Genomic DNA, 15,743 nt, shown 5'->3' on the forward strand with positions numbered 1-15,743 from the left:
GATTCAAATAGAACAGTAACTATTTGGGCCCTAACCCATAAAAGTATAGAAGTTCAGATATTCCTGTTGACTCTTTCAGGAGCTGAACAGCCAGATATCTCCCTAGATCTAACCTTCACTGATATACCATTCTAAATAGTCACACTTTTTAAAAATACTTTTAAACCTAATAATCAGATTATTTACACCACTCAGGAATATTAAACTTACATGCCCTACAAACCAAAAGTATTTATGAATCTAGTTTTAAACCTTTAACAACTACTTTCTCCCTTCACTTATCCTGCAAGCAAAATGTTACAATGAGAGCTAAAATAGTGTATACTCCCCATGAGAAAACTTAGTCAATTCAGCAAACAGCAGGTTCTCTCCCATCAGTCACTCCATACACGAGAGGAAACAAAAACAGCAGCAGCACCACCCTACAAATGAAAACACAGTTTTCCCTCATCATCACTCACTTACCAATAAACACTTTTCTTCTCTTTTTGTGCCTTAATCACCTGTGATGCCACTCAATGGCCCAGGGACTAACATCAGCTACATGAAAAACCAAAACCCAAGACAAGGACCACCTGAATTTTTCCACATTCTTCTTTTTTCTCCTTTTTGACTTTTCCCTCTTTCTTGATGGTCATACTGAAAGGATGGAATAGGACATGAAATGGAAGAACACTGGGAAAGCTGCAAAAATAAGAGAGAATGGAAAAAATGGATAATGTCTTAGTAAGCCTTTAAATTCTTAGGCCGTCTATCCCACTTTCCTGAGGAAATGAAGAATCATAATTGTATTGTCTCTGAGCACCTCTCCTTCCTAAAATCTCTTGACCCTTTAAAATGAGAGGAAATTCAATAGTGAGTCAATAGTCTCACTGGTTTCCAAACACTAAATTTCTCCAGGTTTCATGAAACAGTTAAGTAGATGAGATGCCTTATTAATGCATCAGCATGACTCTTCTCTCAATAATTCCTGCCTTTTCCTCCTAACGGCAAAGTATCAACACAGGAATTCAAATAAGAGAACCCAACTTCATTAGGCCTTCTACCACATATCTACTTTAAAAAGATAATTTCCACAACTATGTGTTTTGATGTTCTGTCATTAAATATTCAATAACAGAAAATTGAAAGTGTTCATGGGAATTTAGACAACATTCTGTAAGTAGTTTTGGTTTTAAAAACCCAGTAAGGATTACTGGTTAGAGAAGAGACCCTATGTATACCCATCAGGGAGTACAGAAGAGCTACCAAACATGAATATAATTAACTTTATGGTAAACATTCAAGAAGATACTAGAAAAATGTAATAGCATTGTATATTTCTGAATGCTTAACCACAGTATATCAACCACCCTAATTTTTCATAAGCATTTATTTAAAGTTTCAGAGAGAAACCTGAACACTTGGCAAACTGTTTGGGTCTTCTGAATACCTGTCTGCTTCAGCTATTATAAAACATTCACAAGGCAGGACACATTCTGACTCAAACTTCTCACGGCTTAAGAACAAAAAAAAAAAGCACCTTCTTGACCATGAATACATGCCAAAACCACTGTACAGAATATTTTAAAAGGAGACGGGTGGCTGGTTTAACCCTTCCTTGCCTCCATTCCCCAATGGTATCTGATCATCCATCTACTACATGAGAACAAGAACATTCTACTAAGCTCAGAGCAGATCTTGCTCTTAGGCAAATCAAAAAAGAATAGCTCGTACTGGACATCAAAACAAGTTCCAAAAAAGCTACGACACTCAAACAACTGTACAATGAGGAAAGGTATATGGTTATACAGGACTATTAAGAAAATAAAAATATTTCCGGAAAATGTAACAGAAAACATTTATAGCAAAGGAAAAATCTAGTGTTGCAATAACAACACTATTATTGTTGTTAGATCATGGACAGTAATTACAAAGAAATATACATATCTATTCAGATCTTCTTATTCCTGAGAATATAATTCAGATTATTAAATCCAAATATCCTCTATACATGCATGTTCTCCGCTTTCTTTGTGGATTCCAAGAGAAGAAAATGCAGAACAAGGAATTTAGTCAACCTTACAAGAAGCAGAAAGAACTAAGTCCTGTGAGTTAAGTAAAGCAGAGGAGTCATCCTTGCTTTCTGCATGTTGTAAAAGGATGACTTTTCCCAGGTTGTACAGGATTTTTAAAAGTATGTGGACGTGATATGAAATTTGAAGTTGTGGCATTGCTCCAGTTTCCTTAGACTACAAAAATACTTAAAATGCAATCTTTTTTTACTGAATTTCTAGAATATGCTCAGTAACACGTTAAACAAATTGGACTACTCATTACATAATGTTTTAGAAGCTCTTTATTTTAAGAATAGCTCATTGTGCGTATGAAAGATCAGTTACAACATATTCCACAAGACTTTATTATCGACTCAAACTCTGATATAAAACTACATCTTTATCAAAAGATTTATTAAGCAAAGTGTTCAACAACTGTTTTAAAACATTAGAACATGATTTTAATTTTAGACATGATTTTATATACCATACATTTCCAGTCTTCTGACAAGTTAGGATGACACTCGGAGCAGGGAGGAAGTAGCTCGGCATGCTTGCCAACTTATCTTCACTATTTGTACAGGATCTAACATCAAACACATTGTAACACTGTTAAATTGTTTTCTTTTTAAGAAACAACAAGATACTCAGAGTCAGGAGATAGACATCAATAAAACTATATATATATACTTCCACAATTGCAAAAGCTGGGTTACAGGATCGCACTTCAGTAAGAAAAAAAAAAAAGTTAAAGCAGGCTTTGAAATTCCAGGGTTCTGTTTTCTAGCCTCTGCTTTTCTTTAAAATAGCCTGCAAAAAGAAAAGTATATTTATCACTGCTTTTATCACTACAATCCAAGCAGCAGTAAGAGACCAAAATGCTAGGCTACTCAGACCAAAGATTCACCCAGCTGAACAGTTTGTTTCCAAGAGCAGAGTCACCAAGAGTAAAAGTCTAGAGAAAAAACTGTAAATAAACCAAAGCCATACAGAAAAATGCCATATCAGAAAGTATTTTATTTTTAAATAGAACATTCACAACCAAGGATTCTGTAAAATAAAAGGCTTATTTTAAAAATGAATGCTCAGAAATGGCAATGGTGTTCTCAACCCCTCAGCAGATGCCTTGAAGCTCTTAACTATTGGTCCTAGGGAGAAAAAAAAAAAAAAAAAAAAAGTTTGCAATTATACAGCTAATTTGTGCTCAAATTTTGTTTGTAATGTTTTATTTCTTTCTATATCAAGAGTGCCCAGACCCTTGAAAGCACATCTTCTGATCTGGAGTTTTAGTTGAAAAATGAACTTCAAAGCCCAAGTGGGACCCATTTAAGTGTTAAAAATATTTAAATACAGGCAGTTTTGCCTTTCTTCTCATCTTAAAAAAAAAAAAAAAAAGAAATGGAGCACAAAAAAGTTCAAATGATGTTAAGATTGCAGTAAAAAAGAAATTACAAATGCTAAGATTCCAACTGTAAGATTCACTTGGCTACCCTACACATCCTGTATGTATTTCTATTTCTGTTACTATAGTAAGAAAAAGTATCAAACTAGACATTTCACAAGAGGGAAAAAAAGTACTGAAGGTAAACAGAAGCCACAGGACCCAAATATCAGATAACATGGAGTTTTATTCTTCCAATTTACCCAGCAGTAGTAGGTAGCCGAACAGATAAATTAAAGAGACTGAGTTCCTTCATGAAACCTAACTAAAGCAGACATATCCTAGTGAGTGAAATGAGCTATAGAATACAAAAAGATTTCAGACATACTTTGACACTAATTCTTTCTAGAGAGAGAAAGCTGCATAACACCTTCCTCTTTCCCTTCTTTTACACATACACAAAACTTATCCACCTCTGTAATGCAAAAGATTTCTCCTTCAAAGATATTCATTCATACAGCAATTTGTTATGCTGAACCACCCATACAGCAATCCACAGTTTAGTCCTTCCCAAAGAAGATTCCCCAAAGAATCTGTTTGTTCAAGTAGTACCCAGACAATGCCGCAAAAATCCACTTCAAGCATCTTTTAGACTAAGCAGGTAAGAACTGAAGGCGTAAGATATTTGAACCTTTCTGAACTACTTCTCACTTGTCCCATAAAGTTTCATTTATGTTACTGAAGTTAAGACAGCATGCTTCCTTGATATAGTGTCACCTGAAATAAAGATCCTCCAAATTTGGAATTTGCGCCTGTTCCCTGGGCTTTCAGCCCATGGATGCTTGCTGGTAGACTACTGCATAGACTTACCTGCATATTGAAATTATTAATTTAAACATAGAATAATCAAGAAAAATCGGGCTATATTTACTATGGAAGGACAGTTAATCTGATATCTTTGTAACAGTGAATTATGCCAAGGAAGAATTAAAGAACACTGCATTTCTGCAGGTTGTGAAAAACATATCTAACACAGAAAGCTTTTGTATATGATGTTATAATACACTTTACATTAAACAAAAGAAGAAAAATATTAGAAATGTTTTATTACCTTTGCTGCCAATATAATGTGCTCAGGCTTAATAATTCTACTTCTGTTCTGAAAAGCATTTGTCCTGGCTTCTTCTGCTAGCCGATGGAGAAACAGCAAGAAGTTCAAATACACCTTTAAAAGAGGGAAGAAAAAAAAACCATCCCTCAAGAAGGATTCAAACTGTTTAAGCACAGTTTGTTTTTTCATAGGTTCATTGTTTGAGACAGAGATTTGCATATTAGACTGCTTCCAAATTCCTGAAAAGTGTACTCAGGAAAACAAAGTAACACTCGTATCAAGTCTTAATAAATTCCCAAGACATTCCTTACTGCAAGACTCTTGTAAATATTGTTTAAATTTAGTATACTTATACCATGGAAGTGCCCTAGATACAATCACACAAACAACAACTGATCTAAACAGAAATCCAATCTGATTTTTATTGCAGTTTTTCATAATGAAATGTAACATAAATATCAGAGAATAAGGAGCCCTTTTGCTTACTAGTAAATATGGTCAGCTTTCAGTGACTACACAGCCAGACTTAATGAACAGCAAATTCATCCCTGCCTTATCACCAAATGGACTACAGACAAGTTCAAGGACTTCAATTCCTTTCCAGTGCGAAGGAGCATTGACATAAATTTCTCCAGAACAAGAAATCTTCTGCTGTCAAAAGGTTTCATCTATTTTTTCCCAACTCATAGTTGACTTAACCTTTTTACATGAAAAGAACTGGTATGGCAGTATTCCGTTCAATACAGAATGCTGTTCTGCTAGTACAGAAGCAGCAAAAATTTTAACAGGCAAGGAACTGCTCCAACTTGGACTAAAACTGCCAGCCAAAAGCACCCTTGTGTAATAAGGGACCTCTAGCATTATACAGACATTATGTGAACTATTTTAATAGTCCAACCTGAAAACCGTAATTGCAACTTTCCTAAATTGAACTTTCACACAATATTAACTTTGCTATGTAAAGTGTACAAAAAATACTTCAATCAAGAGTTCAAAAATACTATTGAAACACATGAAAATTTTATTTATATAAATTAGGTGACATTCTGCCATACTTGAACTGCAATGCCTAGAAAGATACATGGAAAGTTACAAGTTATGGTTTATGCGAAATACTTTGGCAGTGGGTTTGCAGCACAAAGAATCTGTTAGAGGATAAGTATCTCAGTGTTCAGATGACAAGCAATTTAGTTTGTTGGTTTTTTTCATCTCTTGAACTAAATGAAGCCAGAGTGCAAGAAAAATGTACATAATATTTGGCATTGTTTGGAAGCATCTACTACACAAAAAGCAGATGTTCCTGCAGATATATTTAGTAAAACATCAAAGCCGTTTTTAAACTAGTCTTTAGTTACCCACACAGAAATAACCTCCGACAGAATCAAACAGTGGCACTAAAATATTATTCAACATTAGAATTCTCATTATTAGACTTAACAACATGGAGGTTAGATTTCTGGAAACAAAGCTGAGGAAGAAGAGGGAGACGGAACAAAAGCTTCCATACTTGCAAGCTCTCCTGCTAAGTTACCTAAAGGCAAGTGTTAATTTTAAAACTGCCTTTAAAAACTGCATCCTCTCTCAGAATCACTGCACCTTTATTTTCTTATTTTCAAAGTGAATTCCTGCATGTGGAGAAGCTTCCCCTGAACTCTTATAGTCACATAACTAAATTCAGAACATTCTGCAACAGAGTACACACATTAATAAATATTCCAGATTATCCAAGGCAATTGAGAAAGGCTAATGAAAGGCAGAATGACTGAAAAACATGAACAGTACAGTTACTGACAAGTACTTAAGCGATAACACATTTGTTTAAAGACATTGCTTTACTACGTATTATTGTCCTTCTGCATAAAACTCAAGAATAGTTTTCAAATATTTGTGAAAGCCACCTTACAGAACAGAATGCTCATATCCCATAAAAGAAAGGTGGTAAACCTCTAAGAATATATGTAAAAACTCACAACACTGCCCACAGAGCAACTTGCATACACCTGTTCAATAGAACTAATGAACAGCAGGAACAAGTCCTGTAATTTTGTTTTGCTGCCATAGCTTCAGAAAAACTCTTTAAAGTGGTATTTTGCCTTCAGTGTACACTTACTCAGCATTCTCTGACGGTAAAGAATAAAAAAAAGGGCGGGGGGGAGCAATTGAATGCAATCCTTTAAGCTTTTTCTGAAATGGAAATACAAACCTGCCTTTCTAGCATAGAACAAAAAGCTGAGTTCCTGCTTTGCTTTTATAATTTCCAGCTAGAATGAAGTTTTCAGATATTCTTCCCTCAGACCACTGTGCTAAAATCTTAACCTCTTATTTTAAAAAAGGTAAATAGCTGACTTGTAAGAGCATTGAAAAAACCTTAAACACTATTCCTATCCCTTCACTCAAAGATATTATCACACTCCTTCAAAAAAACAGCTTCTGGATCTGAAAGTCTGATGAAATTTGTTGGTTACACTGTGCACAGAAAAAGATGTTAACACATAGGAAATAGATTCTGATAAAGCTTCTGATTTCAAAAAGAGACTTGATCAAAAGAATTTCGAAAGTGAAAACGAAACTCCATTCAGGTATTCACCAAAATTGTCTGAATTCTTAGGTCCTTCAAACTTTTCAATAATGTCATGTAAGAAAACACTGATTTATCAAGGAAAAATAATCCCTGAAGGTCAGGAAAAAGAAAACAATCTGTCATAAGCGATGCAGGCAGACCTCCTCACTGTACGGGATAAGTACCACTGTAGATTCAAACATAATGCACAGATCATTCAGAAAGTTAGCACAGAAACTTCTCTGCAGAAGACACAAGCACTTTGCCCAAAACATAAATGGGTTTGTTGTGTTAAGACAGCTACTACATAAGTTTCTAAAGTATACCATCTAATAATTCTTACAATGTTTGTAGGTAATAACAGAGACATTAAAAAAGATACTCTAAAAAATTGTTACTTGTCTAACTACAATCCCCAACCCCCCCTTTTTTTTAAAATGAAGCAGAACTCTAGTTATATTATTTATTCATAGAGAGATAAAGAGCTGTTAGCCACACACCTAGTTGAAGAGCATCACAGATAATCACCACCCCTGGACATTCCTGTTTAAAGGTAAAATAAAAAAAACTAATCCTTCTAAGAGCAAAGGCCATTTAATTTGACATCACCAGAAGAATCTAAACCTCCTCCACATTATTAGAATTCATGCTTATCCTTTGTGTTGGAATGAGTATTTACATAGCCATACTTTAAGCTAGATCAAATTGCTGCTGTTTGTTAATTTCAGTCTCTTTAATTCACTGATAGTCTCTGTGGCCCATAGTACACCATGACCAAGACAAGGATGAGATGGAATATCCCTTCAAATCTTGGCTATTGGTTCCCACTCAGCCTTTTTCCGGCAGCTACACTACCTTGAAGCCAAATTAACATCACCACGGAAATACAGACCAACTGTTACTAATGACTACAAAAAAATTTTATTAATGATTGTATAAATAAAAGTTTGATTAGTTAACTACTGCATTCCAGAATAAGCTTTGAGTGGGTCTCAGCATGGGTAGCAAGGGGCCAGCTCCTCAGTCCATAAAATGCAGAGAGCAAAAGCAGTAATGAGAGATCATATTTTTATTAGAACAACTATAAAAATATGCTTTGTTTACATTCAAATGTAAATCCTCTCGTGCAAATATTATAGCCATTTATATAAATCTCATTAGGTATTTTTATATTTTGTATATTTATGTTTAGCTTCATATATCCAGTTACCAACCTTTACGATGCTGCAAGACACAACTTTTATATACATATGAAACATTGACTTACAATTCAAGTCAGGGACCATATTAGTATATAGTATGCACTAACACTCCAAGAATCACATGCACTTGAAAACAAAAGGGCATGATAGTCACGTAACTTAACCCTATTAAGTCACTTCAGAAAGTATTTTTTTTGCACAAGTATTATTTTCTTTTTAATATGGCAGCTACCACAAGCTCTCTTGAAGTCAGGTTTCCTTGCTGCACTCACGTAATATTTGACAAACTCTTCCTGTGCCACAGATCCCTTATTGCAAGTTAGAAGGAATCCAACCTTGTTGTCCTAAGTTTTCTGAAACTTGTTCAATATAGCTCTGCTATCCCTACACTTTTATGGCAGCTGTTATCAAACCATGAACAGGATCCCAACAGCTCATTTCTTCATTATATTACTAACAAGATTTGCCGTTGCTTAGTTTTGAACAGAGATTATCTAGATGGCCTTCTACAAAAATATGACCAATCTAGACGCTTTAACAGCTCATTAACCACAGTTCAGTTGATTCATTTCTGTGTATTTGAACTCTTAAACAACACCTACATGTCACAGCCACATAATCCAAATTCCTATTTCTCAGCCTGTCTACATCAAACTCTTTGAACCTCAGTGTGTACGCAGTGACACAACATTTATGCATCAGACTGTTCCTGAATCCCCAAACTGTCAGAAAACGACAATCCAGATGCCACCAGCAAAGCAGAAAGCTGCAATCACTACTTATTAGTCTTTTATTATACTAATGAACTATCACCCCGCAAACTTTGCATCCCTCTGCCTGTAGGTCACTGGGGAAACACAAATTACAGTAATTTGACATCCCATTACCCACAGTAACTCCAAAGCAGTCCAGTGCGCACAATCCATCGGTCTGTATCATCCAAGCGATAAAACATTTACAGACTAACTGATCCTCATTAGGGACACCCGCACCATAGCAACCTGAGTAACTGCTCCCGGCCGTGCGCCACGACCTCAGACTCCCCGGGAGAGGCAGCACTCATGGAGCCGGAGGATTCATCCCTTCAGCTCACCGCGCTGCCTGAGCGACTGGGGACCGCAGCCGGCTGCTTGATGCAGGCGCTGTCCCCGGCCCGTGCCCGCAGAAGGCAGGCTGGAGGCTGCTGGGCCAGCACCGAGGGGCTAAACAGCCCGCACCAACCCCAGGCCGCGCACCCGGCGCCCGCCCCTCTCCTTCCTCACCAGCAGGTCGGCGCATGCCGACAGGCGAAACCCCGGCTTCTCGTTCTTTAGCATCTTCCGCAAAGCGGCGCGGGGCGCCGTACGCCCCATCCTACTCCCGCGGGCGCCACCGACAACAGGCCCAACGACTCCCGCCCAACCGTCCCCTGCCGTTCGAATCCACCGCCCTGGCGCAGGCGCGCGCACGCCGTGACGCACTTCCCAACGGCAGCGCGCGGTGCAACCCCACAGAGAGGCCTGCGTATCCCGCCCTGCCGCTGGCATGGGAGAGGCGCTGCGGTGTTTCCATGGAAACCGCGTGAAACCGCGGCAGTTTGAGTCTGTGCCAGAGCGGATGGGCTGCGGCGGAGAAAGCGGCGAGGGACATACGCGCTTGGCGCTCGGCCGCCTCCCTGCCTGGCCGTCTCTGGTCACGCCGGCATCGAGCGGTCCCCAGATGGCGGCTCTATCGAGGCCCTCGAGTGCGCTGGGCCTGGCCCTCGGCCCCAGCAACGCTGCCGCAACACTACTAAAGCCATACCCGGCTCCAGAGCTACGGCCCCGCCGTGTGCGTGAGGCGAGACGAGCTTCTCAGTTTATAAACAGGCCCCGGCTGGACAGCTGCGGGAGCCGTTCCCTTCGGCAGCAGCTGCGTGTCACACAGCTCCCCACTGTAAGCTAGCTGAAAGGCGGTTTTAGCTCTTTAACGTTTTACCCTCCAGGCCACCCAGGACAAGAAGAAAAACGGACGTGGTAGTTTCCTAACTGCCTTTACCCAGCCTTCGGACCTGGCTGCTGCTGCCTGCAGAGGTGTCCTGAAACAGTGGGAATGTGGCGCTGGTCAGAGGCACCGGCGTGGTGCTGCCTGAACAAGCTTCAGGCCAAGACCTGTGGATTTTAAGCTGGCATAAACTGGCAAGTGTCTCCCAGGTGTCTTCTTTGCCTCGGAAGTCAAGGGAGTTGTATAACACAATTGTTCTCTCCTTCATTGCCTTTTGTGACCCTGCTGGGAGATGTGACAACAAATGGCCTAGTCAGGGTAGGCTGCATGATGGGGAGCCTAATTAGTACCATAAACCTCTGCTAAAACGACCCTAGAGTGATAGTCTTGTGCTGCACTTAAATCCAGGTAAAACATTGCACCAGTACAAGTATGGCATTGACTTAATTGTACACAGAAGCACACAGTCGTTCTGAAATCAACCACCACTTTAGAGTGTCATCCTCTCTGTAGCATCTGTCCCTACAACTTCTATTTTGGCTGACTGATGCTGCTGACTGAATTGCAGGTTTCCCCACAGAGGGGCCCCTGTAGCTTGGCATTCTCAGTGTATTTGAACTGTGTGTACTTAGTTGAAGAAAGGGTCAGGATTTCATACTGAGGTATGGGTTTTCTCAGTATATTTATTAGTTTTTTGTTTTCTTTGAGCTATGGGATGTTTGCAAATATTAATGTTAATGAGCTAAATATGCTGTCTTAATATATTCAAAATTATCAGCATCCAGATATACATCAGTTTTATTGATGTTCATAAATCTGTATGATTAGGTATTTTAGTTAATTTTGTGAAATACGCAAAATGTAGTCCAAATAGAAGTATGATATCTGACAGCAGGAGAGAATTTAAGATTTGCCAGTTCTTCATACTCTGTCACATATTTGAAAATCTTGCTTTGTTCTTTCAGCTGACTGTCTGTTGCCGTTAATCATCAACAGCAATGCAGATCTTGAAAAATCAGGGTCTTAGCATTTTTTCTGTGCATGTATAAGCACACTAAAACATACGGGTTTTTTCTGCAGTTAAATAATAATCACAGTTAATGGCTGAGCAGCACTGCTAGAAGTAACATTTGGGGTTTTTCAGTTAACTAAATGGCTATGACTCAGGAGCTACATAGGGTCATATACTGTAATGTTCCTAATATACAACTAGAAACTTGCATTGGGATCAACAATAATTCATCATGTCAACAGATTCAGATCTACAGCTGGGATAAATCAGTAGCCCCACTGGACCTTTAGCTGAGAACTGGGCCTTGCAATCTCACACTGTCTGTGGTATGGCAAACTATGAGTTGCAAAGTACCTCCAGTATAGGTCTGAAACTATTAAAATACATCGCACAAATTTGAAACTGTGCAGTGATCTGCATAAAATGACAGATACTGAAACTCAAGACTAGTGACTATATCTTTCATCATGTGCTTGCTATATGGACAATGAATAATAAAATCTACTGTTAAGTCTAATACTATTAGCGTTCTGTTAGTTCTGACAGTTTAGTATTTCTAGTGGGCTATTCTTTGGTTTTAGCCACAGAAAATAATAATTTAAATTGCTGTTTCAAATCCACTTATTTACCAGATTTCCTTTTCCTCATGTTTTGAAAATCTTAAGACATTAGTTACTGCATTCCTTATGTTTTGAAAAACTTATCACATCAGTTACTGCAAGCAATTGATACAGAGGTCCAATGTAAAAATGTTAAATTATAGGCTCTGATTTACGGAATGAACGTGAACTTCAATAGCAAAAATCTCTCCTTGAATATATATTCTATTCTCTTTATCAATAAATATTTCTGTAAATATTACATTTTAAATAGTTTCATTTTAATACAGGAATACTGTAGAACAAGAAAAAATATATTGCTATACATTATGCATTGCAATGAACAAAAATTAGAAGTTAAGTGAATACATTTCATAAAAATCACAACTGTTTAAATTATTTGATTTGTACTAACACATGGATTAATGATTACAGTGAATCATAGAAAACAGCAAATTCACATTATGTTTCTTATTTTGAACATGACTGCTTTTCTTTTCTTTCTGATAGAATCCATAATGTTCTGTAATAATGCTTTTATGAAAGACCATTTAAATAGCTAAAAGAAAAATGCAAAATGTAATTGAAATGAATTCTTGAGAAGTTGAAATTGTTAATTTTGTCATGATCATGCAGCTTTATAAAAAAGGTAAGATGTGCTTTATAGGCACATTTTCATGTTTTGCCTGTTGAAAAGCCACAGGAGTCTTACACCCACTTTCTACAAGCAGTTACCTTATTTTCAAATAGTATTTCAAGAATTTTATATTTTTCCACTTTTTACCTCTTGAAGTTTTTAAGCATATGTTAGTTCAGTTTGAGAACTGGATGTGTTTTGTGGTTTCAGCTGCATCACAGCGTATTCCCAGTTTTTGAGCAATACTGAACTGTGTTTTAGAATTAAATACATCATCTGGTACCGATGATAAGAGCCGGGAAAAGTCAGCAATTAAAATGCCACCATCCAGATCTGACTTCTTCAAGAAAAAGCGCAACCTTTGCAGTGTTTTTTAATAAAGGCAATTTCAATAATTCAAAGTTATTTTGTCACTTTTGCTTCCAGCTTATGTGGGTTTCTTGAAAACAGTTCCATACATTTCAGTGACTAAAAGGAGGCCAAGCATGGGGCCATCACTGCTGAACTGCAAACCAGTAAACGTTCTGTTTCTGTAAGGAAAGAGATTAATTTAAATAGTAATTTTATCCACTCCTCTAATAAAGTCTAAGAGGAAACAAGGGTAATATTTAGAAATTCAATTGAAAAGGCAGTGCCTCCTTTCTGACCTGAAACTTTTATAAGCCCATTTAAGTTGTTAAATTGTCTGTCCCAGCCTGTCCTTCACAGGTATTACTTTAATTATTTTGCTTCTGGATTTTGACATTATCTTCAGTCAGACTCTTCATCAGCTCTTCATCAATTCATAATTTTAGAATCAACCTGCCCAAAGAACACTGAATAATTCCATTTTAAATGTGTGATATCTTGAAATTAATAATCACATTTTATAGATTCTTGCTAAGCCAAAGGTCCTTCAGTTTCTTCTCTAGTGAGGTAGAGACTGTTAAATACTTTCTGGTGCTAATCCAGTTTCAGTGGTTGATGAAAGACTTTGAAACTTATGCTGGATATGAATGTCAAAGCCTAAAATCTTTTGATGTTTTCTTCAGTGATGAAAAGATATCTCTAAACCAGAGCATAACAATTCAGCAGAAGTAAACTCTTCTATAATGTAGTTGATAGGCTTGATCATAGTGCTTGGAGTACACAGACTGAATCTCCTGTTGCATCTGTATACTATTTCTGTTGCATATGGGATAATCAGGTGGAGTTGAATGCTTTTGTAGAGAAACAGAAAAAGAGATAATTCAAAGGAGCAAATTGTATGTTTTTCTCTCCTCCATGGAACTTAAGCAGATCTATTGCTTGAAAAATAAGGTGAAAATGGCAATTTAAAAAAGAAACTATTGTGTCTGTCACTATTTATAACTTAATTAATATAGCTTAACTTTAATAGCAATAGTAAATACTAGAAACTCAAAGATGTACTTGGTATTCACCTTTTATTTCCATGAAAAAAAGAAAGAAGTCTCTAAAGTCTCTAGAATCAATTATTTTTAAAATTACTTTTTTTTTTTTTTTTTTTTTAAACCCTATTTCTATCTGGTTTCAGGCCCAGTGTTGAACAGTGAAAAATAAGAAAGGCAAATCACAATAAACTGTGTTTGAAATTCAGACTATTTGTTGATTTTAGTGGTTACCATTTATGTGTCAGTTTTGTTTTTCAGAAAATTCTGCATATCAGCTCTCTATATATCAGGCTGTGAAGAACCTGCCTAAAGGATTGCCTGGCTTCCACAGGCCACATGCTATCTGCCTGTTGTAACTGTTGGGGTTGCATTCATAAAAAAGTAAAGGCATATAAATCACAGCTCAGCAGTGGCTGTCATCTTCAAGGATATTCCTCATGCACTTGACATGTATTCAACTAAAAGTATATCCGTCTCACTGCTTCTGATCATACTGATACATGTGTCCAATACTTTATTTAATTCTGTAAGAGAAAATTGTTTCCTTTAGGTTTTTCTAATGAAATCCACAAAGATGAATAAATAACACGATACCCACTTTGTGTTAATGACTTTTCTCAGTACTTTTTTAGATTTTTACATTATTTGCATTTTGCTCCCAGACCTACTACACCCATTTAATGCCCATCATATTTCCTCCCCCAAATTTCAGAAGGAGAAATGTTATCCTCTGCAAATGTCATGCTTTCCATGGCTACATACGAGCCACAAGGATCTTTGATCCTCCAGCACCTTTACTCTGGTCAGCTAATCCAGACCTGCCAAAATGACCACCTTCTCCAAGAAGCTTTTACAAACCTAAACAAATGAAAAATACTTGTTGCCTGCCTTCCAAAAAAATGTATTTTATGCAAATATATTAAAAACGAAAAAAGGAGAGTACAAAACTTAATGACATTCCATGGGATCTTACTTTACTGAAAACTGGTCTAATTAGCATAACATATTTAACAGTAATGGCCATCAAGAGAGAACTCAAGCAAAGATAATAGATGGATACATATTACTCAACTGCCAAGTTTTTAATTAAATTTATCAGGGAGAGTAGATCAGTGGTGTTGACCACAAGAAGGCCTGAGCCTAATGTTTTTTCTTCTCTTTGTGTTTCACATGAAGGGTAGCAACACCTTTTAGCCCCACTAGAAGAGACATTAGCCTTCACCTCCCTCATGGACCATGTTTTTTCCCTATTGACTTTTCTCCAGTCCAGAAGAAAACCCTGGAAGTCTGGTATGCTGCAGCCTTTTTCCTAATTCTTACTTCCTTCCTTCCCTCTTCAGGTTATATCAGTTCTAACATGCTAAATGATGTGCCACAGAATGGTCTGCTTAGCTATGCATCCTTTCCCCTGTGTTCTGGCTGTGGCTGCAGAGAAAAATGGGTGATCCCAGATTGAGATATCAACCCCGGCAGCAGTACCATCAGCCTCTTGCTGGTTGTCATTAGTCCTCAGCTCTCCTAAAATAGTGGTGGAAGCAGTCATGAGGCCACTGTAAATGAAAAATGCTCACTTCTTGTGTGGTACTGCCCGCATACCCTGTGAATGTACTAAAGGGATGTACACCCATATTTATCAACATTAAAGACAATTAGACAACTGTTCACGTGTATCTCAGGCCAAAACATACATATAGCTGGGTTTTGTTTGGGGGATTTTGTTTTTTTATTAATAAACAGTAGGGGGTAACCAGTGGGATACCTGCCTGCTGATCTGACCTGAGGCCCCTGATGATAGATTGCAGTAAAATGAATTCAAAGAGAACCAATAAAGTGGCAGACAGGTTAGATTTCA

The 15,743-nt window shown here is 37.5% G+C and overlaps 1 protein-coding gene across 2 annotated transcripts; it reads right to left on the reverse strand.

Moving 5' to 3' along the window:
- Positions 1–221: 221 nt before the first annotated feature.
- CENPW (centromere protein W) lies at positions 222–9,717 on the reverse strand. Of its 2 annotated transcripts, XM_080616631.1 has the most exons (4): positions 9,553–9,717; positions 4,529–4,642; positions 576–684; positions 222–422 (listed from the first exon to the last, which is right to left on the reverse strand). In XM_080616631.1, exons 1-4 carry the CDS (start codon positions 9,640–9,642, stop codon positions 379–381), a joined length of 357 nt encoding a protein of 118 aa, XP_080472757.1. In that variant the 5' UTR covers positions 9,643–9,717; the 3' UTR covers positions 222–378. The 2 variants fall into 2 exon arrangements, with proteins under 2 accessions (XP_080472757.1, XP_080472758.1); XM_080616632.1 differs by lacking the exons at positions 222–422; positions 576–684 and adding an exon at positions 2,424–2,846.
- Positions 9,718–15,743: the final 6,026 nt, after the last annotated feature.

Source organism: Psittacula echo (assembly GCF_963264785.1).
Source record: "Psittacula echo genome assembly, chromosome: 4".
Taxonomy (NCBI): domain Eukaryota; kingdom Metazoa; phylum Chordata; class Aves; order Psittaciformes; family Psittacidae; genus Psittacula; species Psittacula echo.